The sequence below is a fragment of the Melospiza melodia genome, chromosome 23 (assembly GCF_035770615.1).
Source record: "Melospiza melodia melodia isolate bMelMel2 chromosome 23, bMelMel2.pri, whole genome shotgun sequence".
NCBI lineage: Eukaryota > Metazoa > Chordata > Aves > Passeriformes > Passerellidae > Melospiza > Melospiza melodia.
Genome location: NC_086216.1, coordinates 11,963,913 through 11,987,650, shown reverse-complemented (window position 1 = coordinate 11,987,650; position 23,738 = coordinate 11,963,913). Strand labels below are relative to the sequence as shown.

At 50.0% G+C, this 23,738-nt stretch overlaps 1 protein-coding gene across 1 annotated transcript; it reads left to right on the top strand.

Moving 5' to 3' along the window:
- Positions 1-1,962: 1,962 nt before the first annotated feature.
- LOC134428405 (tetraspanin-15-like) lies at positions 1,963-19,084 on the top strand. Its single transcript, XM_063175115.1, is given in 9 exon segments — positions 1,963-2,165; positions 4,705-4,743; positions 4,746-4,888; positions 7,909-7,983; positions 9,191-9,286; positions 10,974-11,087; positions 12,432-12,485; positions 12,991-13,107; positions 18,314-19,084. Coding segments are annotated over 9 exon segments (1,377 nt in total). The 5' UTR covers positions 1,963-2,080; the 3' UTR covers positions 18,968-19,084.
- The last annotated feature ends 4,654 nt before the right edge of the window (positions 19,085-23,738 follow it).

Sequence of the window (23,738 nt, the reverse complement as noted above, 5' to 3'; positions counted from 1 at the left end):
CCCCAGATCTCCCCGGGCATTTTCGGGCCCCGACTCTAAAATCATTGGGAATTGGAAGATCCCGGTGACGGCAAAGCTCCGGGGTTTTATCGATGATTTTATCGATTATTGATTGGTTTTATCTTTATTTATCGCGAACCTTCTCAGCTCCCCCCAAAACGGGCTGGAAAATCCCTGTCCCTGAAATTCCCTCTGCCTGAAATGTCTTCATATCCCTAATTAATTTAATTAATCTGAGATCCCTTCCCGCAGCCCGGGTTCGTATCCAGGGATTTGAGCTCCGCCGCTGCCAGATCCATCCCGGCGCTGCTGCTCGCTCCAGCCGGGAATCGTGCCAGGAATTCTGCGGGAATCGAGCCAGGAGCGCCCCCCGGTTCCCCCCGGGAATTCTGCTCCTCCCTCGGGATGCGCCGCCGCTTTTCCCCGGGATTTTTGGGCAGAGGAGCCGCTCCCAGGTAAATCCCGCAGGAACTGGGGCCGGGAGGAGCCGCTGGAATTCCTCGCTCCCACAGCGATCCCGGGGTTTATTCCAGGCGGGGAATTAATAAATGGCAGAGCTGGGAATGCAGGAATGGGAGCAGGGAATGGGAACTGGGAATGCGGGAATGGGAGCTGGGAATGGGAACTGGGAATGGGAAATGGGAACTGGGAATGGGATCCAGGAATGGGAACTGGGAATGCAGGAATGGGAACTGGGAATGGGATCTGGGATGTGCTCAGGGTGTTCCCAAAGGAGCTTTGGGATGTGCTGGGGTTTGTGAAGAAGAGGAGAGAGGCCAAAATTCCAGGAAAAAAAATGGAATTCCCAGGTGGGAATCACATCCTGGACAAGGATGTGGCACCTTCCCAAGCAAGGGGACCCCCAAATCCCAGAGAAAATCCATCCTCATCCTCTTGGGAATTTCCCATCTTGAGAGCTTCCAGCTCCTCCAGCCGAGGATTGGATCCCAAAATCTGGGATTGAGGAACAGCAGGAGCAGCTCCAGGCTCTACCTCCTCCCAAACCCCTGGAATTGGAATTGATCCCTTTGATCAGGGGCTCCCCTTAACTGGGGATTCCCATTGATCAGGGCCTCCCTTTAATTGGGGTTCCCCTTTATTGGGATCTCCCTTTTTTGGGGTCTCCAAATTCCCTCCAAACCCCACAATCCTGCCAGGCTCAGCTCTTTGGGAAAGAATTTTCCAGATTTTGGGGAGTGAAGTTTTCACTCTGGGTTGTTCAAAGTGAAGGTGGAAAAATAATAAATTTGAGGTGTATCCAAAAAATAGAAAAATAAAATTCGAGTGGGATCTAAAAATCCAAAATTCAAGGCAAATTTAAAAAATTTTTAAAAATCGAGGCAAATACAATAAATCAAAATCCAAGGGGCTGAAAAGGATCGAAACTGAGGAGATCTAAAGGGTCAAAACTGGGGACCAAAAAATTAAAATTCAGAGGTAAATAAAGAAAATTCAAAATCCAAGGGGCTGGGAAGGATCAAAAACTGAGGGGATAAAAAAAAAAAAAAAAAAAAAATCAAAATCCCAAGGAATAAAAAGCTGAAAATCCAGCAATTCCAGGTCCCTGCGCGGCTGCAGCAGCCTCGGGAGCGCAGGTGGTTCCTCCTCAGTTTCTCCCGGGATTATTTATTTATCCCTGCTGGAAAATCCCTTCCCAGGCGCTCCTTCCCGCAGCCTCCAAAGGGTTAACGCGGCCGCGCTCGGCCCTGCGGGCGGAAACGGCCCCGGCTTCGAATCGCCCGCAGGAACCGCGGCCGGGACGGGCGGGAGCAGCCGGGGGTTCCCGATCGCTAGCGGGGGTTCCCGATCCCCGCCGGGGGTTCCCGATCCCAGCCGGGGGTTCCCGATCCCCGCCGGGGGTTCCCGATCCCAGCCGGGAGCAGCCGGGGGTTCCCGATCCCCACCGGGGTTCCCGATCCCAGCCGGAGGTTCCCGATCCCAGCCGGGAGCAGCCGGGGGTTCCCGATCCCCGCCGGGGGTTCCCGATCCCCGCCGGGGGTTCCCGATCCCCACCGGAGGTTCCCGATCCCCACCGGGGGTTCCCGATCCCCGCCGGGATCGCGGCCGGGACGAGCCGGGCATGGGCCGGACCTGCCGCGAGTCCAATTTTTATTACTACAGCATCAAATTCGCGCTCTCCGCCTACGCCACGCTCTTCTCGGTACGTCCTTTCCCTTTTCCCCCCATTTCCCCCCCATTTTCCCCCATTATTTCCCCATTTTCCCCCGTTTTTCCCCCCATTTCCCCCCCATTTTCCCCCATTATTTCCTCATCTTTCCCCCATTTTCCCCCCCATTTTTCCCCATTTCCCCCCCATTTTTCCCCTTTATTTCCCATTTCCCCCGTGTTTCCCAGCGTTTTTCCACGTTTTTCCACGTTTTTCCAACCGAAATTGCCTTTCCCAGCCCCTTTCGCTTTTCCGCCTCTCAGTTTCCCCTTCCAGACCCCAAATCCTTCAGGAAAACCCGCGTGCCTCCGAACCCCCTGGACCACCCCAAACTGGCAATTTAGGGCAATTTTTGGCTCCAAACGTGGCGATTTCGGGGTGAACCCGCCGGTCGTGGGGTTTTCTCCCACCTCATCCTCCCCGTGATTCCTTTGTGGCCACGAGTCCCATTTGGAGCAGAAAAAAAACTAAAAAAATTCAATTTTTTCACCCCCCCAGGTGCCCCCTGCAGACATCGAGGGGTTTCAGCCGCGTTTTTGCCGGAAAAATCCCAAACAAATGTAAGAAATTGAATTTTAGGCGGTTTTGAAACCGTGGACTCTGCTCGGGCGGGATTTCCCCGCACCTGGGAGCTGCAAACACCTGCGGGAGGAAGGGAGGGGAAAACCGGGAATTCCTCCCCTTTTGGGGTTTATTTTGGGTAATTCTGACTTTATTTCCAAATATTTCCTCCCAGGGTTAAATAACCTCGGGGTGGGGCTGATTTTTCAGGTGTGAGCACAAAAATTCTTCTGCAGGTGCCCGGAAATGGTTTTAATTCGGTTTTTAATGATTTTTGACACGTGAATGAGCTCGGCCACGGCCAAAAATCACCAAAACTTGGAATTTTTTGGGATTATCTCCCAGATTTTCCAGGCTCTGTCAGCTCCGAGGGGCCAGAGCTCTGTGACATTCCCAGAAACCCCAAAAATTCCGGATTTCTCCCACGTTTCTGGCTCTGGTGGAGTTTGGGTGGGATTTGTGCAATATTCCAAACAAATCCACAGCAAATCCCAACATTTGGGTTCCAAGGAGCCGATCCCTCCCAGTTTGGGGTTTCCCAGAGGTTTTTGGGGTGCTGAAGGAATTGTGGGGTTTTCCTCCCAATTCCACTCTGGGAATCGTGGATGAACCCTGGGACAATTCCCCGGATTTTTGGGGGAATTTTGGGAGAGCTCCATGGGGAATCCACCAGCGAGGGGCTCAGATTGGTCCAAAAAATGGGAAAACAACCCCCAAAAATGGGAAAACAACCCCAAAAAACGGGAAAACAACCCCAAAAATCCCCATTTTGGATGGTTTAACCCCTCCCACCTCCATCCCTGGGATGTTCCCAGACAGGAATTCTGCTCCAGGGAATCCGGAGCCTTTCAGCCTGACCTAATTCCGGCCTCATTTGCATAATTACTGCCCAATTAATTGCTGGACAATTTCTTTCCACAAAACGGAGAGCGGATGTTTGAACTGACCCCGATAATCCTGAAAACCCCAAAAAAATCCTAAATTTCATGGATTCGGAGTCACCTCCACGGCTGGGGATCCCAGGGAGGAAATTCCATGGATTCAGAGTCCAAACCAGCTCTAAGGAGTCTTCCTTGAAGAATTCCATGGATCCAGAGTTACTGCCATGGTTTGGGATCCGGGGAGGGAATTCCATGGATCTGAAAACCCCCAAAACCCCCAAAACCCCTGGAAATCCCCAAAACCCCTAAAAACCCTGAAAAACCCCGAAAAACCCCAAAACCCCTGGAAATCCCCCAAACCCCTAAAACCCCGAAAAAACCCTGAAAAACCCTGAAAACCCCAAAAATCTTGAAAACCCCTAAAAACCCTGAAAAACCCTGGAAATCCCAAAAACCCCTAAAAACCCTGAAAACCCCAAAAATCCTGAAAACCCCTAAAAACCCTGAAAAACCCCAAAAACCCTGGAAAACCCCAAAACCCTGGAAATCCCCAAAACCCCTAAAACCCCTGAAAAACCCTGAAAACCCCAAACCCTGGAAATCCCGAAAACCCGAAAAACCCTGAAAACCCCCAAAATCCTGAAAACCCCGAAAACCCCGAAAAACCCTGAAAAAACCTGAAAACCTCTAAAAACCCTGAAAAACCCCCAAAAACCTGGAAATCCCCAAAACCCTGGAAAACCCTGAAAAACCCTGAAAACCCCAAAAACTCTGGAATCCCAAAAACCCCGAAAAACCCTGAAAACCCTGAAAACCTCTAAAAACCCTGAAAAACCCCCAAAAACCCTGGAAATCCCCAAAACCCCTAAAAACCCTGAAAACCCCAAAACCTCTGGAAATCCCGAGAACCCCTAAAAACCATGAAAACCCCAAAAATCCTGAAAACCCCTAAAAACCCTGAAAAACCCTGAAAAACCCCAAAACCCTGGAAATCCTGAAAACCCCTAAAAACCCCGAAAAACCCCAAAACCCCTGGAAACCCTAAAACCCCATAAATCCCAAGAATCCCGACTAATTGCCGACTTTCCCCCGCAGCTGCTGGGCTGCTGCTGCTGGCGCTGGGCGCGTACGCGGAGCGGAGCGGCAGCGGCACCGCACGCTCGAGGGGATTTTCCTGGCGCCGGCCGTGCTGCTGCTGCTGCTGGGCTCCTGCGTGTTCCTCGTGTCCTTCGTGGGCATGGTGGGCAGCCTGCGCGACAACCGCGCCCTGCTCCGCACGGTGAGCGCCCGCCGCGGGCTTGGGGGCATCTCCACCGGTCCGGGGGCGCGTCCGTGGAATTCCATGGATTTGGGGGCATCTCCACCGGTCCGGGGGCGCGTCCGTGGAATTCCATGGATTGCGGGGTCATCTCTGTGGAATTCCATGGGTCTGGGGTCATCTCCATGGATTTGGGGTCATCTCCATGGAATTCCTTGGATTCCAGGGATATCTCCATGGATTCCAGGGTAATCTCCATGGGACTGGGATCACCTCCATGGAATTCCCTGGATTTGGGGTCATCTCCATGGAATCCCATGATCCGGGGTCACCTCCATGGTTTGGGAATTCCATGGATCCCAGGGTCACCTCCGTGGAATTCCATGTATTAGGGATCATCTCCTTGGATCCAGGGTCCTCTCCTTGGATCTGGGGTCACATACATGGAATTCCATGGATTTCAGGGTCACCTCCATGGATCTGAGGTCATCTCAATGGAGTTCCATGGATCTGGGGTCATCTCCATGGTTTGGGAATTCCACAGATCTGGGGTCATCTCCATGGATCCGGGGTCACATCCATGGAATTCCACGGATCCAGGGTCATCTCCAAGGAATTCCATGGATTCAGGATCATCTCTATGGATTTTGGGGTCACCTGCATGGAATTCCATGGATCTGGGGTCATCTCCATGGTTTGGGAATTCCACGGATCCAGGGTAAATTCCATAGTTTGGGAATTCCGTGGATTTGGTGTCACCTCCGTGGTTTGGGGCTCCATGGAGGGAATTCCACAGCGTTTTCCCTCCCGAGGTCCACCTGGGATGCGAATTCCCAAGAAAACAGAATTCCCAGGAAATCCTAATTCCCAGAAAATCCAATTCCCAGAAAAATCCCAATTCCCAGAAAAATCCAATTCCCAGCAGCGCCTCCCCCTCCGGGATTTGTGGGCAGGGGCGCTGAAAGGCCGGGAATTGCCGAGGGCAGGAAGGAGCAATCAGAGCCTGGTGGGATGGGAACGGTCCCTTCCAGGAGAATTCCCAGAACAAAAGCAAATCAGGGAGAGAGGCCCTGGAGGAGCTCTTGGAGCCGAGCTGGGGCTGGCAGCTGCAGCTTTGGGGTTTTTTATGGAAATTGTGTTTAAAAGGATCCAGATTTGTGTTTTAAAGGATCCGGGATTGGATTTAAAAGGACTCAATTTGTCTTTAAAAGGATCTGGGATTTGTGTTTTAAAGGATCTGGATCATCTTAAAAGGATCTGGGATTGTCTTTAAAAGGCTCCAGGTCCATGTTTAAAAGATCAGGATTTGTGTTAAACCTGGATTTGTGTTTTAAAGGATTTGGGAATCTTGTTTAAAAGGATCCAGGGTTGTGTTTAAAACTGGATTTATGTTTAAACCTGGATTTGGGTTCCAAGGATCTGGGATTGGTGTTTAAACCTGGATTTGGGTTTTAAAGGATCTGGGATTTTTTTTTAAGCCTGGATTTGGGTTCCAAGGATCTGGGATTGGTGTTCCAAAGGAGCTGGGCTGGTTTCTCCCTGGAGCTGTGCAATTCCCACCGGAATTTGGCTGATTTGTGCCTGCTCTGTGCAATTCCCACTGAAATTCCAAATGATTTGTGCCTGCTCTGTGCAATTCCCACCGGAATTTGGCTGATTTGTGCCTGCTCTGTGCAATTCCCACCAGAATTTGGCTGATTTGTGCCTGCTCTGTGCAATTCCCACCGGAATTTGGCTGATTTGTGCCTGCTCTGTGCAATTCCCACTGGAATTTGGCTGATTTGTGCCCACTCGGGTGCAGCTGACAGCTCCATCCATCTCCCACCTCCACGGCATCCACTGGGAACACGCCGCTCCCAACGGCCCCAAACCCCCGGGATCGATGGCCTGGAAAGCCCAACCCCAACCCACGGGATTTGGGCTCTGGAGGGACAGGAATTCACCCCAAATTTGCCCCAGAAGGACAGGATTAAAGCACCCAAATTGGGTGTCCTGGGGCTGGAACGTCCGGGTTTGGGGATAATTAAGGAGGAACCAAAGCTCGGAGATCGTTAAGGGAGGGAAGGAGCAGCTCCCACAGGGATCCATCAGTTCCCGAGGCTGCTGCGGGAATGGGGATTGATGAGCTCGTTAGCGGCCCGCGTTAATTGAATCGGAATTGAGCGGCTCTGCCTGACTCAGCATGCGGGGCCGGAGGGAGATTTCCTCGGGAAGTTCCTCCGAGAAATCCGGAATTAGTTTGGACCCTCGGGCTCCTTCCCAGTCCCTTCCCAACCCTTCCTGATCCTTCCTAATATTTCCCGTTCCCTTCCTGTTCCCTTCCCAATCCTTCCTGATCCTTCCCACTCCCTTCCTGGTCCTTCCTGATTCCTTCCCAAATTTTCCTGATCCTTCCCAGTCTCCCTTCCCAATCCTTCCTGATCCTTCCCAATCCCTTCCTGGTCCTTCCTAATATTTCCCGTTCCCTTCCCAATCCTTCCTGATTCTTTCCCAATCCCTTCTTGGTCCTTCCTAATTCCTTCCCAATTTTTCCTGATCCTTCCTAATCTCCCTTCCCAATCCCTTCCTGATCCTTCCTTATCCTTCCTAATATTTCCTGTTCCCTTCCTTTTCCCTTCCCAATCATTCCTGGTCCTTCCCAATCTCCTTCCTGGTCCTTTCTGATCCTTCCCAATATTTCCTGATCCCTTCCCAATTCCCTTCCCAATCCTTCCTGATCCCTTCCCAGTCGCTTCTTGACCCTTCCTGATTCCTTCCCAATCCCTTCCTGGTCCTTCCTAATATTTCCCATCCCCTTCCTGATCCATTCCCATTCCCTTCCCATTCCCTTCCTAGTTCCTTCCCAATCTTTCCTGATTCCTTCCCAATCCCTTCCCGATCCTTCCTGATCCCCTCTCTGGGATGGACGGTGACACACGGGGACACCAAGGTGGAATTTCCACCAGAATTCCAGGAAAATCCGGAATTCCAGCGGCGAATTCCTCATTTCTGGGTGTCCCATCGGGGTCGGATCCGTGACCACCCGTCCTCTCCTCCCACAGTTCTTCTGGGTGCTGCTGCTCATCTTCCTGACGGAGCTGCTGCTGATCCTGGTGGAGATCATCTTCGAGAGCAAGGTGGGACATGGACATGGCCGGGAATTCCATCGGCATTCCCAAAAATGGAATGGTCATTCCCAAAAATGGGACGGTCGTTCCCAAAAATGGGATGGTTATTCCCGGAAATTCCATTGTCATACCCAAAAATTGAATGGTTATCCCCAAAAATGGGATGGTCATTCCCAAAAATGGAATCATTCTTCCCAAAAATTCCATTGTCATTCCCAAAAATGGAATGGTTATTCCCAAAAATGGAATTTTTTTTATTCGTGACCATGGAATTGTCATTCCTGAAAACGGGATGGTCATTCCCAAAAATTCCATTGTTTTTTCCAAAAATTGAATGGTTATTCCCAAAAATTCCATTGTCATACCCAAAAACAGAATGGTCATCCCCTAAAATGGGATGGTCATTGCCAAAAAATGGAATTTTTTTATTCTTGACCATGGAATCGTCATTCCTGAAAACAGGATGGTCATTCCCAAAAATGGGATGGTTATTCCCAAAAATTGAATAATTATTCCCAAAAATTAAATAATTATTCCCAAAAATTCCATTGTAATTCCCAAAAAACCAGAATGGTCATTCCCAAAAATGGGATGCTTATTCCCAAAAATTCCATTGTCATTCCCAAAAATGGAATGGTTATTCCTGAGAATTGAATCGTTATTCCCAAAAATTCCATTGCTATTCCCAAAAATGGAATTGTCATTCCTGAAAATTGAATTTTTATTCCTGGACATGGAATTGTCATTCCCAAAACTGGAATTGCAATTCCTCAGGATGGAACTCTGGGATGCAGCAGGAGTTTTAAAGTAAAATTAATTTAAAATCAATTTTAATTAATCGGGATGATATCAAAAGTGAATTAAAGGCCAGATAAAGGGGGAATTGTGGGAAGCACAAATCCCCCTCTGGAACAACGGATTTTCATCAAACCCCCAATCCCAAAATTAATTGGATTTCAGGTGAAATCAGCCACGACCAGCAATTAATTTCGATATGCAAATCAGCTTTGTTGATATGCAAATGAGGAACAGCAAAAATAAGGCAGATAAAAATTCCTTGGTTTGGATGAGGCAGGAATGGATCCAGACAGCTCCAAAATTGTGGATTTTATCCCAAAAAATCACCTTGGGATGGGTAAATCCCTGCTCTGGTGTGGAAAATGTGGAATTCTGTGTTTCCCATGGATTTTCCCAACTTTTGTGCTTCTCCATCCAGATGAACGAGGTTTTCCACTCCAACATCCAGGAGGGAATCCGGCACTACTACGACGACCTGGACTTCAAAAATATCCTGGATTTTGTGCAGGAAAAGGTTTGGATGGGAAAAGGGGAGATTTCCCAAGGAATTCTCAATCCCATGCCTCATTTGCCCTGGAAATCCTGAATTTTCTGGATTTTCTCCTGGATTTTCAGGATTTCCCCCTGGATTTTCCCCTGGATTTTTCCCCTGGATTTTCAGGATTTTTCCCCATGGATTTTCAAGATTTTTCCCTCTCGATTTTCAGGGTTTTCCCCCCTGGATTTTCAGTGTTTTGCCCCTGGATTTTCCCATGGATTTCCCTGAAATTCCCTGGATTTTCAGGATTTTGCCCCTGGATTTTTCAGGATTTCCCCCCTGGATTTTCAGTGTTTTCCCCTGGATTTTCAGGTTTTTCCTTGGAAAATGGGAGCAGAGGGAAAACCTCTCCCAAAATCTGTTCCTGGATGATTTTAGTGCTTAAAAAATGGGCAAAATCCAGCCCAGGCTCATTTTTATTCCATGGAGGACTCGGGGTGACTTTGATTGGAATTTTTTTATCTTTGCTGCAGGAAACAAAGAGATTTTTTTTTTTAATTTGAATTTTTTCCCTTTGTAGCTGCAGGATTTGATCCCAATTTATCCTGACAGGAAGAGAAATCCCTGAGGGGCTGGTGGGGATTTGTGGGGTGGCTGAGAGCCCCCAGATCCATCCCTGCCTCTGGAAAAAAGGGATTTGTCACCTGGAATTAAAGTGTGGAAATGGGGATGGGTCTGAACCCCTCTGAAATGGGGATAAATGGGAAAAATTCCCTTTTCTTTTAACCCTCAAACTTCCCTGGGAGCAGGGAAAATTGGGAAGGGGAATGGGATTGGAATTCTGGGATTGGGATGGATGGGATCCTAAAATTCCCTTTCCCCATCCCAGGTTTTTCCAGCCTGGCCTTGGGCACTTCCAAGGATCCAAAATTCCCTGGGAATCCCATCATCCCAATTAATTATGATCCCAATTAATGATCCCATTACCCTGAATCCATTCCCTGTTCTCCCAGTCCCTTTTTAAGGATTTTTAAGGAATTTCCAGGGCTGGAAAATTCCCTGGGAATTCCATCCCTGCCCTTCCCAGGGAGGGATTTCCCCCCAAAATCCCAACCCCAAATCCCTTTGGAGTGGGAATCCCTTCCCATTTCCCCTGGAATTTTGGGGTTTCCAGCTCTGTGTTTTCCCTGTGTTTTCCCTGTGTTTTTCCTGGAATTTTGGGGTTTCCAGCTCTTTGTTTTCCCTGTGTTTTCCCTGTGTTTTTCCTGCAGTTTCCCCTGGAATTTTGGGCTTTTCCAGCTCTTTATTTTTCAGTTTTTTTCCTGTGTTTTCCCTGTGTTTTTCCCATTTCCCCTGGAATTTTGGGGTTTCCAGCTCTGTGTTTTCCCTGTGATTTTCCTTGTGTTTTCCCTGTGTTTTTTCCTGCAGTTTTTCCTGTGTTTTTCCTTTGTTTTTCCTGCAGTTTCCCCTGGAATTTTGGGGTTTCCAGCTCTGTGGTTTTCCTGTGTTTTTCCTGTGTTTTTGCTGTCTTTTTCCTTCAGTTTCCTCTGAAATTTTGGGGGTTCCGAGCTCTTTGTTTTCCCTGTGTTTTCCCTGCAGTTTTCCTGCTGTGGAGGGGATGAATTCCGGGACTGGGAGGTGAATCAGTACCTGGAATTTTGGGGTTTCCAGCTCTGTGTTTTCCCTGTGATTTCCCTGTGATTTCCCTGTGTTTTCCCTGCAGTTTTCCTGCTGTGGAGGGGATGAATTCCGGGACTGGGAGGTGAACCAGTACCACCGGTGCAACGGCAGCGGGGCCCTGGCCTGCGGGGTGCCCCACTCGTGCTGCGTCCGAGGGGTGAGTGGGAAACGGCCCAAAAACCCAGGGAAAAATCCCAGAAATCCAGGGGAAAAAATCCCAGAATTTCTGGGGAAATATCCCAGAATTCCAGGGAAAATATCCCAGAAATCCAGAGGAAAAAATCCCAAAATTCCTGGGGAGATCCCTTCCTTCCCCACTCCTGCTGTGTCAGGGGAAATATCCCAAAACTCCAGGGGAAAAAAAATCCCAAGATTCCAGGGAAAATATCCCAGAATTCCTGGGAGAAATATCCCAGAAATTCCTGGGGAAGTATCCCAGAAATCCAGGGAAAAAAATCTCAAAATTCTAGAGAGAAATCCCAAAATTCCAGGGACAATATCCCAGAATGCCAGGGAAAAAAAGTCCCAAAATTCCAGGGAAAATATACCAGAATTGCAGGGGAAAAAAACCCCAAAATTCCAGGAGAAAAATCCCAGAATTCCATGGAGAAAATATCCCAGAATTCCAGGGAAAAAATCCCAAAATTTGAGGGAAAAAAACATCCCAGAATTCAAGGGAAAAATATCCCAGAATTCCAGGGAAAAATCCCAAAATTCCCAGGGAATTCCCCTCAAAAATTTTGCAGAGCAAACTTTTGCTAAAAATGAATTTCATCCAGCCCTCCTCCAGGATTCCATCCCAGGACGAAACCTCAGGATCCTGAAAATCCCCAGATATCCCAAAGCAAGGCTAGGAAAGTTTGGGATAAACCCCAAAAAGGCAACGAGGAGAATTCCTCATCAATCCCTCATTGTTCTTAATGGAGAAACAGGGAAATGTGAAGGGGTTTAATTAGGCTGATATGCAAATGAGATGCAGATTTGAGCTGCTCTCTAATCAAGGCCTTGATTGAGGCTCCTGGAGATGGAATTCCTGCAGGGAGCTTTTTTGGGGTTTTTTTGGGATAATTTGGTAAAAATAAAACCTGAGCAGGGGGAAGGGAGAGGGGAAAATTCCCTTAATCCGGAGGGGGAGAAATTGGGGAGGTTTTTTTGGGAATGCTGAAGGAGCCTCCATCCCTTATCCCAAATCCCTCCCCAGCTCTCCTGGAGCCCCTTTCAGGCCCTGGAATGTTCTGGAAGCTCTCCCTGGAATGTCCCTTCTCCATTCCCAGCTCTCCCAGCCCCGCTCCAGAACCCTGGAATGGTTTGGGAATGGGATTCGCCCTCAGCCCCAGGGACACCCCAAATTCCGAGGGGCCCCTCCAGAATTCCCAATTTCCTTTGGATTTCTGGTGATTTCCCATGTTAACCCCGCCCCTATCCCGGGTTAGCCCCGCCCCTATCCCGGGTTAGCCCCGCCCCTATCCCGGGTTAACCCTTCCCGTGCCGTTCCCCGCAGGCTCCCGGAGCAGTTGTGAACACCCTGTGCGGGTACCGCGCCCTGGACAAGGAGGTGAATTTTGGATATTTTTGGGAATTTTCTGCTCTTTTTTCCCCCCAAATCCCAAAAATCCAACGCTCCCTGCGGGAATTCCCCTTCCCCAATCCGTTTTGGGGCTTTCCCCGGGAATTTTGGGGCATTTTTGGTGCTCTGGGATTCTCACCTGGGAGTGGCCTCAGCCCTTCCCAGTGGGAGAGGGATCCAGGGATCAGCCCAGTGCAGAGATGTGGGAATTCCTGGTGGCAGAATTCCCTGCAGAAATGTGGGAATTCCTGGCAGAAACGCGGGAATTCCTTACAGGAATTCCTTACAGGAATTCCCAGCTCGGGCAGGCCCCATCTGAGGGAGTTGGACGCTCCAGGATATCTCAGAGCCCCGAAGTTGGGATTTGTTCCCACCTCAGCTCCTTTGGAAGCCCCAGAACAAAAACCTCTCCCTTGGGGCAATGATTTGGGTCCAAATCCCCCAACCTGAGCCAAAATTCCCGGGAGTTTGTGATGCCATCTCCTCTTGGCAGCGCCTGGAGCTGCTGGGCACCATCCACGTGCGGGGCTGCATCCACGCCGTGGGGCTCTGGCTCAAGGACAACTTCCAGGCCACGCTGGCCATCGTCTGCTCCCTGCTGCTGCCCCAGGTACGCCTCAAATCCCACATTCCCAGATCCCCAAATGCCCAAATTCCAGCTGCAATTCCCAAATTCCAGCTGCAATTCCCCAATTCCTGCTCCAATTCCCCAAATTCCCGCTGCGATTCCCAATCCCAGCTGCAGTTCCCGGGATCAGGGGTGACCCCGCAGTTTTGGGCTTCTCAGTGCTGAGGGTTCGGGCTCCTTTTCCTTGCTGGATGTGGAAAAATCCTTTGGGATCCCAAAAAATCCTTTGGTGGGGCAGGGAAAGTCATGCCGAGGCCTGGTCCATTAACAGCAGGCTGCTAATTGGGAATGCTAATGAGGAATGCTAATGAGGAATGCTAATGGGGAATGCTAATGGGGAGAAATCCACGGGAATGGAGCCCTGATGGGTCTGGAGTGGTTAATGGGGAATGCTGGGGGGAAAAATTGGGAATGCTGATGGAGCTGGAGAGGTGCCTGAATGGGGAATGGTGGGGGCAAAAATCCTGGAATGATGGGGGAAAAATCCCTGGAATGATGGGGGCAAATCCCTGGAATGCTGGAGACAAATCCCTGGAATGCTGATGGAACTGCAGTGGCAAATCCCTGGAATGCTGCTGGGATCCAGCACCGAGCAGGAGCTGCTCCTGCAGCTTGGGCAGAATCCAGGATCCCCCAAATCCAGGAGCACCCCAGCCCTTCTAAAGGGAAAACTCCAATCCCATGGGAGAGGTTTTGGTCATTTCCCCTCCACTCCGGGTCAGGCACAAACTCTGCCTCCATCCATCCATCCATCCATCCATCCATCCATCCATCCATCCATCCATCCATCCATCCATCCATCATCCATCCCATCCATCATCCATCCATCCATCCATCCATCCATCCATCCATCCATCCATCATCCATCCATCCATCCATCATCCATCCATCCATCCATCCATCCATCCATCCATCCATCCATCATCCATCCATCATCCATCCATCCATCCATCCATCCATCCATCCATCCATTATCCATCCATCCATTATCCATCCATCCATCCATCCATCCATCCATCCATCCATCCATCCATCCATCATCCATCCATCCATCCATCATCCATCCATCATCCCTCCATCCATCCATCATCCATCCATCATCCATCCATCCATCCATCCATCCATCCATCCGTCCATCCATCCATCATCCATCCATCATCCATCCCATCCATCCATCATCCATCCATCCATCCATCCATCCATCATCCATCCATCCATCCATCCATCCATCCATCCATCATCCATCCATCCATCATCCATCCATCCATCCATCCATCCATCCATCCATCCATCCATCATCCATCCATCCATCCATCCATCCATCATCCATCCATCCATCCATCCATCCATCCATCCATCCATCCATCCATCCATCCATCCCTGTGAATTTTTGTCTGTCTGTCCCATCCATTCCATCCCTGCGAGTTATTGTCCCTCTGTCCCATCCATCCCTGTGAGTTATTGTCCGTCTGTCCATCCCTCCCTCCCGCAGTGCCGGAGATGGACGAGCCCGTTCCGTGGAAATCGCGGAATTTTCCCCCGCCGGGCGTTTTCCATCTCCGGCTGACAGGGATGGAGAACGCTCAGCGTTTCCTGGGAAGATTAATTTGGGATTTGTTCCTTCTCCAGCCTCCCCCAGGCTCCGGGGGGAGGGAAAAGGGAACGAATGGGGGATTTGGGATTTTTCCATCCGAGCTCTGCAGAAATCCCAGTGTAGGGAATGGAAAGCCAAAAAATGAGGGGGAAAAAACCCCAATTTGGGTTTTGTAAACTCTGGGGAAGTTCAACATTCCAGGATCCAGCCAGAACTGGGGAATGTTCCCAAATTCCCATGGAAAAGGGATTTATGGATTTTTTTATGGATTCCCAAAGCTCCTGAGAATTATGGGTTTTTATGGGGTCCCAAAGCTTTTAGGATTTATGGATTTTTTAGGGATTCCCAAAGCTTCTGGGATTTATCAATTTTTTTTAAGGATTGCCATAAACTCCCAGGTTTTATGGAATTTTTATGGATTCCCAAAGCTTCTGGGATTTATCGATGTTTTTAGGGATTCCCTTAAACTCCTGGGATTTATGGATTTTTAATGGATTCCCATAAACCCCTGGAATTTATGGATTCCCAAAGCTTTTGGGATTTATGTTTTTTTTAATGGATTCCCATAAACTCCTGGGATTTATGGATTTTTTTAGGGATTCCCATAAACTCCTGGGATTTATGGATTCCCAAAGCTCCTGAGATTTATGGATTTTTTTCATGGATTCCCAAAGCTCCTGGGATTTCTTCACCCCCTGGATCAATAAAAAATCCTTTCCCATGGATTTGCCCCCCCTTGGGCGCTGAAATTCCATCCAGGAAGAACAGGCACATCCCTCCATCCCAAACCCCGCAGTCCCAGGATCCCAATCCCAGATAAAATTCCATTTTCTGGTTTTGCAGCCCAGCCCGCCCCGCTGTGCTCCCGTCTCCCCGCGGTGCCGTAAGCGCGGAGCCGATATTGGATCCATCCATAACCCTGACAGGAGCGGGGATTTGGGATCGGGATCGGGAACGGGAGCGGGGCCGTGACGCAGAGCAGGGGCGGGAAGGGGGGTGGGATGGCTGGGGGGGTTAGATGGTTTTATTCCCTTTTATTGCCCGTTTTCCTTGGGATTTTAGATGGTTTTATTCCCTTTTATTGCCCGTTTTCCTTGGGATTTGGGATTTTAGATTATTTTATTCCCTTTTATTCATCATTTTCTCTGGGATTTGGGATCCTGACTGAAGCCTTTGCATGGTTTTATTCCCTTTTATTCACCATTTTCCTTGGGATTTGGGATCCTGGATGGCTTTATTCTCTTTTATTTCATTCCCTTTTTTTTTAATTCCCTTTTATTCCCCATTTTCTCTGGGATTCGGGATCCTGACTGAAGCCTTTGCATGGTTTTATTCCCTTTTATTCCCCATTTTCTCTGGGATTTGGGATCCTGACTGAAGCCTTTGCATGGTTTTATTCCCTTTTATTCACCATTTTCCTTGGGATTTGGGATCTTGGATGGCTTTATTCCCTTTTATTGCCCATTCTCCTTGGGAGTTGGGATTTTAGATGGTTTTGTTCCTCATTTTCTCTGGGATTCAGGATCTTGGGTGGTTTTATTCCCCATTTTCTCTGGGATTTGGGATCCTGACTAAAGCCTTTGGATGGCTTATTCCCTTATATTCTCCATTTTCTCTGGAATTTGAGATCTTGGATGGTTTTATTCCCTTTTATTCCCCATTTTCTCTGGGATTTGGGATCTTGGATGGTTTTATGCCTCATTTTCTCTGGGATTTGGGATCCTGGCTAAAACCTTTGGATGGTTTCATTCCCTTTTATTCCCCATTTGCTCTGGGATTTGGGGTCATGACTGAGGGGTTTGGATCATTTTATTCCCTTTTATTCCCCATTTTCTCTAGGATTTGGGATCTTGGTTTTATTCCCTTTTATTCCCTGTTTTCTCTGGGATGTGGGATCTTGGATGGTTTTGTTCCCCATTTTCTCTGGGATTTGAGATCCTGACTGAAGCCTTTGGATGGTTTTATTCCATTCCAAAATTCCCTATTTTCTTTGGGATTTGGGATCTTGAATGGTTTTATTTCCTTTTATTCTCCATTTTCTCTGGGATTCAGGATCCTGACTAAAGCCTTTGGATGGTTTCATTCCCTTCCTGAAATCCCCACTTTCTTTGGGATTTGGGATCCTGACGGAGGGGTTCAGATGGTTTTATTCCCTTTTATTCCCCATTTTCTCTGGGATTTGGGATCTTGGATGGCTTTATTCCCTTTTATTTTATTACCTTTGGTTCCCCATATTCTCTGGGATTTGGGATCCTGGCTAAAGCCTTTAGAAGGCTTTATTCCCTTCCAAAATTCCCCATTTTCTCTGGGGTTTGGGATCCTGGCTAAAGCCTTTAGAAGGCTTTATTCCCTTCCAAAATTCCCCATTTTCTCTGGGATTTGGGATCGGGTTTGGATGGTTTTATTCCCTTCCACAATTCCCATTTTTTCTGGGATTCCTCAGCAGAGCAGCAGGAGCCATCCCAGCCCCAGCCCCGGCTCTGTTTCCATGAAATTCACACACAAATCCTTCCAGGAGGCAAAAATGCCAATTTGCCCCAAATCCCCCATTTCAAAGGGTTTTTCTGGCTCTGGGGGATCGGGATTGGGATTTTAGTGGGGACTGGTGACAGTTCCATAATGGGAGCGAGGCTGCAGCCGACACCATGGAAATGGGATTGCAAACACCAAATGCCAAAGGATTCGCTCGGGGTGGGGATCAGCACAATCCCATTATTATCTCATTATTAATTATCCCATTATTATCCCCTTATCCCAGTGCTGTCCCTGACCCCTTTAGGATATCCCTGTCCCCTTCTGGGATATCCCTGACCCCTTTAGGATATTTCTGACCCCATTAGGATATCCCTGACCCTTTTGGGGTGTCCCTGTCCCCTTTGGGGTCTCTCTGACCTTTTGGGGTGTCCCTGTCCCCTTTTAGGACATCCCTGCCCCCTTTTGAGATATCCCCCACCCTTTTAAGATATTCCTGACCCCTTTAGGATATCACTGACCCTTTTGGGGTCTCTCTGATGCCTTTGGGGTGTCCCTGTCCCCTTTTAAGATATCCCTGACCCTTTTGGGGTGTTCTTGACCCCTTTTTGAATATTCCTGACCCCTTTAGGATATCCCTGTCCTCTTTTGGGATATTCCTCAGCCTTTTAGGATATTCCTGACCCCTTTAGGATATCACTGACCCTTTTGAGGTCTCTCTGATGCCTTTGGGGTGTGCCTGTCCCCATTTAGGACATCCCTGACCCCTTTGGGATGTCCCTGATCGCATTAGGGATCTCCTTGATGCCTTTGGGGTGTCCCTGACCCTATTAGGATATGCGTGACCCTTTTGGGGTCTCCCTATCCCCTTTAGGATATCCCTGTCCCCTCTAGGACATCCCTGACCCTTTTTGGGTGTCTCTGTCCCCTTTGGGGGTCTCCCTGACCCTTTTGGGGTGTCCTTGACCCCTTTTAGGCTATCCTCGACACCTTTGGGATACCCCTGTCCCCTTTTAGGATATCCCTGTCCCATTTGGGCTCTCCTTGCCCCTTTTGGGACCCCTTTAGGATCTCCCTGACCCTTTTGGGATGGCCCGGACCCTTTGGGGTTTCTCTCCCCAGGTGCTGGGCCTGGCCATGGCCTGGCTGCACTGGCAGCAGCTGAACGAGCTCCGTTCCCGCTGGGATTTCGTGGATTCCCGGCCGGGCCCGGGCGCGGCCCCGCTGGATCTGAGCGGAGCCGGCTGCTGCTGGTGCCTGCCCCGGGACGGCGGCTACGGCAGCACCGGGAGCACCGGGAATAACGGGAGTACCGGGAATGATGAGAGCACCAGGAAAAACGGGAATAATGGGGACTACGAGAGCACCGGGAATAACGGGGACACCGGGAACACGGAGAGCACTGGGAGCACCGGGAGCTACAGGAGCACCGGGAATAACGGGATTGACGGGGACAGTGGAGACACCGGGAGCGCCGGGAGCATCGGGAATACCGGGAATAACGGGAATGGCGGGAGCACCAGGAATAACGGGAATGACTGGGACACCGGGAGCACCGGGAACAACGGGGACAACTGGAATAGCGGGGACACCGGGATCATCGGGAACAATGGGAACAGCTGGAATGGCGGGGACACTGGGAGCATCGGGAATAACGGGAACAGCTGGAATGGCGGGGACACCGGGAGCATCGGGAATAACGGGAGCACCGGGAATGGCGGCTGGGAGGAGGAGGAGGAGTTGGATGAAGGAGCCGCCTTCCTCCGCAAAGTGTGAGGAGCGCTCGGACTCGGACTCATAGCAGAACACGGAAAAAAATGGGATTTTTCCTCTCAGGTCCTGAATTTTCTTTGTGAAAAAACAGGATTTTTTCATATTTTGGAAATAGGAAAATTTCGTGGATTTCCTGTGGGAAAATTGGGGAAAAATTGGGTTTTTTTATTCTCAGCTCCCATTGAGAAAATGGGTAAAAATGGGATTTTTCCTCTCAGGTCGTGGATTTCCTTTGGGAAAATTGGGGAAAAAATTGTGGGTTTTTATTCTTAGCTCATGTTGGGAAAATTGTAAAAAAATGGGATTTTTACTCTCATCTCCCATTGAGAAAATTGGAAAAAATGGGATTTTTTTCTCTCAGGTTGTGGATTTCCTTTGGTAAAATTGGGAGAAAATTGGCATTTTTTTCCTCTCAGCTCCTGTTGGGAAAAATGTAAAACAAAAGGGATTTTTCCTCTCAGGTCCTGTATTTCCTTTGGGCAAACTAGGATGAAATGGGATGGGATTTATTGATGTTCCCATAAAAGGCTGCAGGGAGCGGGGCTGACCGTGAAATCATGGGGTGGAAGGGAAAACATGGAATTGGGAACAATTCCAGGGGAAATCCTGACCCCAAACCCTTCCAGTGGAAATCCTGACCCCAAACCCTCCCAATGGAAATCCTGACCCCAAACCCTCCCAATGGAAATCCTGACCCCAAACCCTCCCAATGGAAATCCTGACCCCAAACCCTCCCAATGGAAATCCTGACCCCAAACCTGGGAGGGATCCCTTGGGGGCTGAGCTTGGCTCTCCAGGGGATTTGGGATCATCCCATGGATGGGGATTTGGGATCACCTCAGTGCTGGATTTGGCATCATCCCTGTGCTGTATTTGGGATCACCCCACTGAGGGGATCTGGGATCATCCCGTGGATGGGGTTTGGGATCACCCCACTGAGGGGATGTGGGATCATCCCGTGGATGGGGTTTGGGATCATCCTACTGAGGAGATTTGGGATCATCCCATGGATGGGGTTTGGGATCATCCTACTGAGGGGATCTGGGATCATCCCACAGCTGGAGCTCCCTGCCATTCCCTAAACTCCAGAGCGGTTCCCTCCCGAATCCCCCAAACCCCACAAAGCCAAACCCTGCAGCCTGGGCTGGATTTCCCCCATCCCAGCGATCCCACACGGAATCCCCGTCCCCGTGTGGGGCCGATCCCGTGGGTTCCCCCCTTTCCCTTCCCTTCCCTCCCCTGGAGCTCCCGTGATGCTCCGGCCGCCATCGATCCATCGGCATCGGCATCGCTGGGATGCAGCTCTGACTCCTGCCAGTCCCGACTCCACTGACCCCACAGCCCCATCCCAAAGCTGTCCCTGGGGAGCCTCAGGTGAGTCTGGAAAATTGGGAAATTGGTTTTTTTGGGATTTCGTGGGATCGGGGCTGGCGCTTTGGGGTCGCTGGAAAAGCAGCTCTGACTCCTGACAATTGCACATTTCCCTGACCCCACAGAGATCCCAAACCTCTGTTTGGGGAGCTCCAGGTGAGTTTGGAAGGCGAAATCTGGTTTTTGGGGAAATCTGGTTTTTGGGGAAATCTGGTTTTTGGGGGAATCTCCTTTTTGGGATTTTGTGGGATTGGGGTTGGCACTTTGGGGTCGCTGGCAGAGCAGCTCTGACTCCCATCAATCCCACTTTTCCCTGACCTCACAACCCGATCCCAAATCTCTTTTTGGGGAGTTCCAGGTCAGTTTGGAAGGGGAAATCTCCCTTTGGGGAAATCTCCCTTTTGGGGAAATCTCCTTTTGGGGTTTCACAGGATCGGGGGCAGCACTGGGTTTGCCTTCCCTGCCCAGATTTCCCTGGAATTCCAGTTGGGTTTTCCAGCTCCAGTTCCTCCTCCTGGCTGGGTTTTGGGGATTTAGGGGGGAAAATCTCCATGTGTGAAAAATCCCAGATGTCCGAGCCCGGGATTGATCGGGAGCCTCCATTTAAGCGTGCCTAACAAAGCCTGGCTTTACCCGGGGGCTCTTTGTGCTTCCAGCTCGTCCAGATCCCCCAAAATCCCATTTTATCTCCGTTTAAAGGATTTGTACCCCAATCCATCACCCAGGACCCCCAATCTGCTGAGATTTCCTGGGGATTGGGATTTTTTATTTTTTAAAAGATAATTTTTAGAGTAAAGCTATTCCTGGGGGCGTTTTGCTGCTTTTTGTGCTTTTCCAGCTTCCTGAAATCCTCAGGTTCACCCCAGAATGTTCTTGGGAAGCCAAGGCTCAATGTTATCCCTAAAACTGCCCAGTTTGGGGTTTCCCTCCTGAGGAAAAACCCTGAATTTGTTTCCCCTTAAATTAAATCAATCCTGCCAAAAGCGTGAGGTTGATGGAAAAAATCCCAAATCTTGGAAATTTAATTTAGATCTCAACTGGGATGGGACTGGAGCTGGACTGGGATAAACTGGATTTAAATTAGCTTGGAGTAAACCAGACTTGAGCTGGACTGGGATAAACTGGATTTGAACTGCACTGGGACAAACTGGATTTAATTTGGACTGGGATAAATTGGATTTTCCCAGGTAAAAGGGAATATCCCCACTGGGATAACCTGGATTTAATTTGGACTGGGATAAATTTGATTCAGTTTGGACTGGGATAACCTGGATTTAATTTGGACTGGGATAACCTGATTTTCCCGGGTAAAAGGGCCAGGAATTCCCTCCCTGCCAGCCCCAGCAGCCCCGGCCGTTCCCATTTCTGAGGTTTTTGGCCGGATTTGGGGTTTTTGTCCCCGAAAGAGCTGGAACCTGCGGGAATCGCCCTCCGAGTGACTTTGGGAGCATCGACCGGGCGGGAATGGAAACAGCCGGGGCAGCCGAGTGTGAAAGGCAATCGCTGGGGCTCGGCTAATTAGGGAGCCGTTAATTAACTCAGCAGCAGCGTCGGGGCAGGCCCCTCCGGGATCAAAGGGGAAACGGCGGGGAGTGGAAAGGAAATGTGGGATCGGGGGTGGGAAAGGGAAATTTGGGGTGGGAAAGCCCTTTGGGATGTGTGGGGTCACCCCAGAATAATGGAAATTATTATGGGGAAATTCCAGGGAAATGTGGGATCAGGGGTGGGGAAAATCCCTTTGGGATGTGTGGGCTCACCCCAGAATAACGGGGGGCTCTGGAATTCCTGGGAATTGGTACTGTGGTCAGGAACTGTGCCAGGCTCTGGAATTCATGGAAATTCGTGTCCGGAATTGCGCTGGGAAATCTCTGGAATGTTCTGGAGCCTCTGCCCAGCAGGAATTGGAGGATGGGGATGGGATCCCGGGGAAATTTTGGGATTGTGGGGAGGGGAGGGCGGGGGTGGCACAGGAGGTGCCCGAGGGTCCCCACGGATCCCATTGGGAATCCCATTGGGAAGGGTCCCAGAGCAGGGAGCTCCTGGCAGGTGTGCAGAGAGCTCCTTCCCCTCCCAAATCCCATAAAATCCCAGATTCCGTAAAATCCCGAATCCAATAAAATCCCAGATCCCATAAAATCCCAGATCCCATGATCTCAGATCCCGCTCCCAACCCTTGCCAGCTCCCCGAGCAGCCGGACCATGCTGGAGGATGAGGATGGGATGAGCGAGCACGGCCTCGGCGGCGCCCGGAGGAGATTCGAGGATGAGGAAGGTGAGAGAAATCCCAGGAAGGTTCTGGAGGAGATTTTTTAGAATTTTTTATTCCAATTATTGCTCCATCCACATCATTTTCACCAGGAATTTTTCTCCCAGAAATAAGAGGTTTTCATTTCAATTTTCTAATCATCTAGATAATTTTCACCAGGAATTTTTCTCCCTGGAAAATCAACTTTTCACTGCAATTATCACCCCATCCACCTCATTTTCACCAGGAATTTTTCTCGCAGAAAAATGACATCTTTTTTCAGGAAAATGAATTTTTTATTCCAATTATCACTCCATCCACATCATTTTCACCAGGAATTTTTCTCCCACAAAAATGAATTTTTCACTGCAATTATCCCCCCCGCCCACATCATTTCAAACCGGGATTTTTTAACCCCTTCCTGTCCGGTTCCCAGACTACCACTCCATCTACATCGGGGTGCCGGTGCCGCGGGGGTTCCGCAGGAAGCGGCGCCGCCGGCGCTCGCCGGGCTCCAGCCGCGACCGCAGCGGCAGCGAGCGCCACTTCGGGCCCCGCGAGCCCTCGGACACGGACGAGGGGCAGGGCTGGCCCGAGAGCGCCAACGACAACGCCAGCAGGACCAGTGAGTGCCGGGGCGGCCGAAATGCAGGGAGGGGTTGGGGTTGGGGTTGGGGTTGGGGTTGGGGTTGGGGTTAAATCGGGGTCGCGGTGTGGTGACGCTGACCCGCCCGTCCTGGGTTTGGTGGGGCCGTTGGGATGGGGTTGGAGGGGGCCCCTGGTGGGATTGGAGTTCCCCACACCCTTCACACCATGTTCCCAATGGGTTTTTCCCATTGAAATGGGGTTGGAGGGGGTTCCCAATGGGATTGGGGTTCTGCACAAGCTTCACACCGTGTTCCTGATGGGTCTTTCCCATTAAAATGGGGTTGGAGGGGGTTCCCAATGGGATTGGGGTTCCCCACACCCTTCTCACCATGATCCTGATGGGTTTTTCCCATTGAAATGGGATTGGAGGGGGTTCCCGATGGGATTGGGGTTCCCCACACCCTTCTCACCATGTTCCTGATGGGTTTTTCCCATTGAAATGGGATTGGAGGGGGTTCCCGATGGGATTGGGGTTCTGCACAAGCTTCACACCGTGTTCCCGATGGGTCT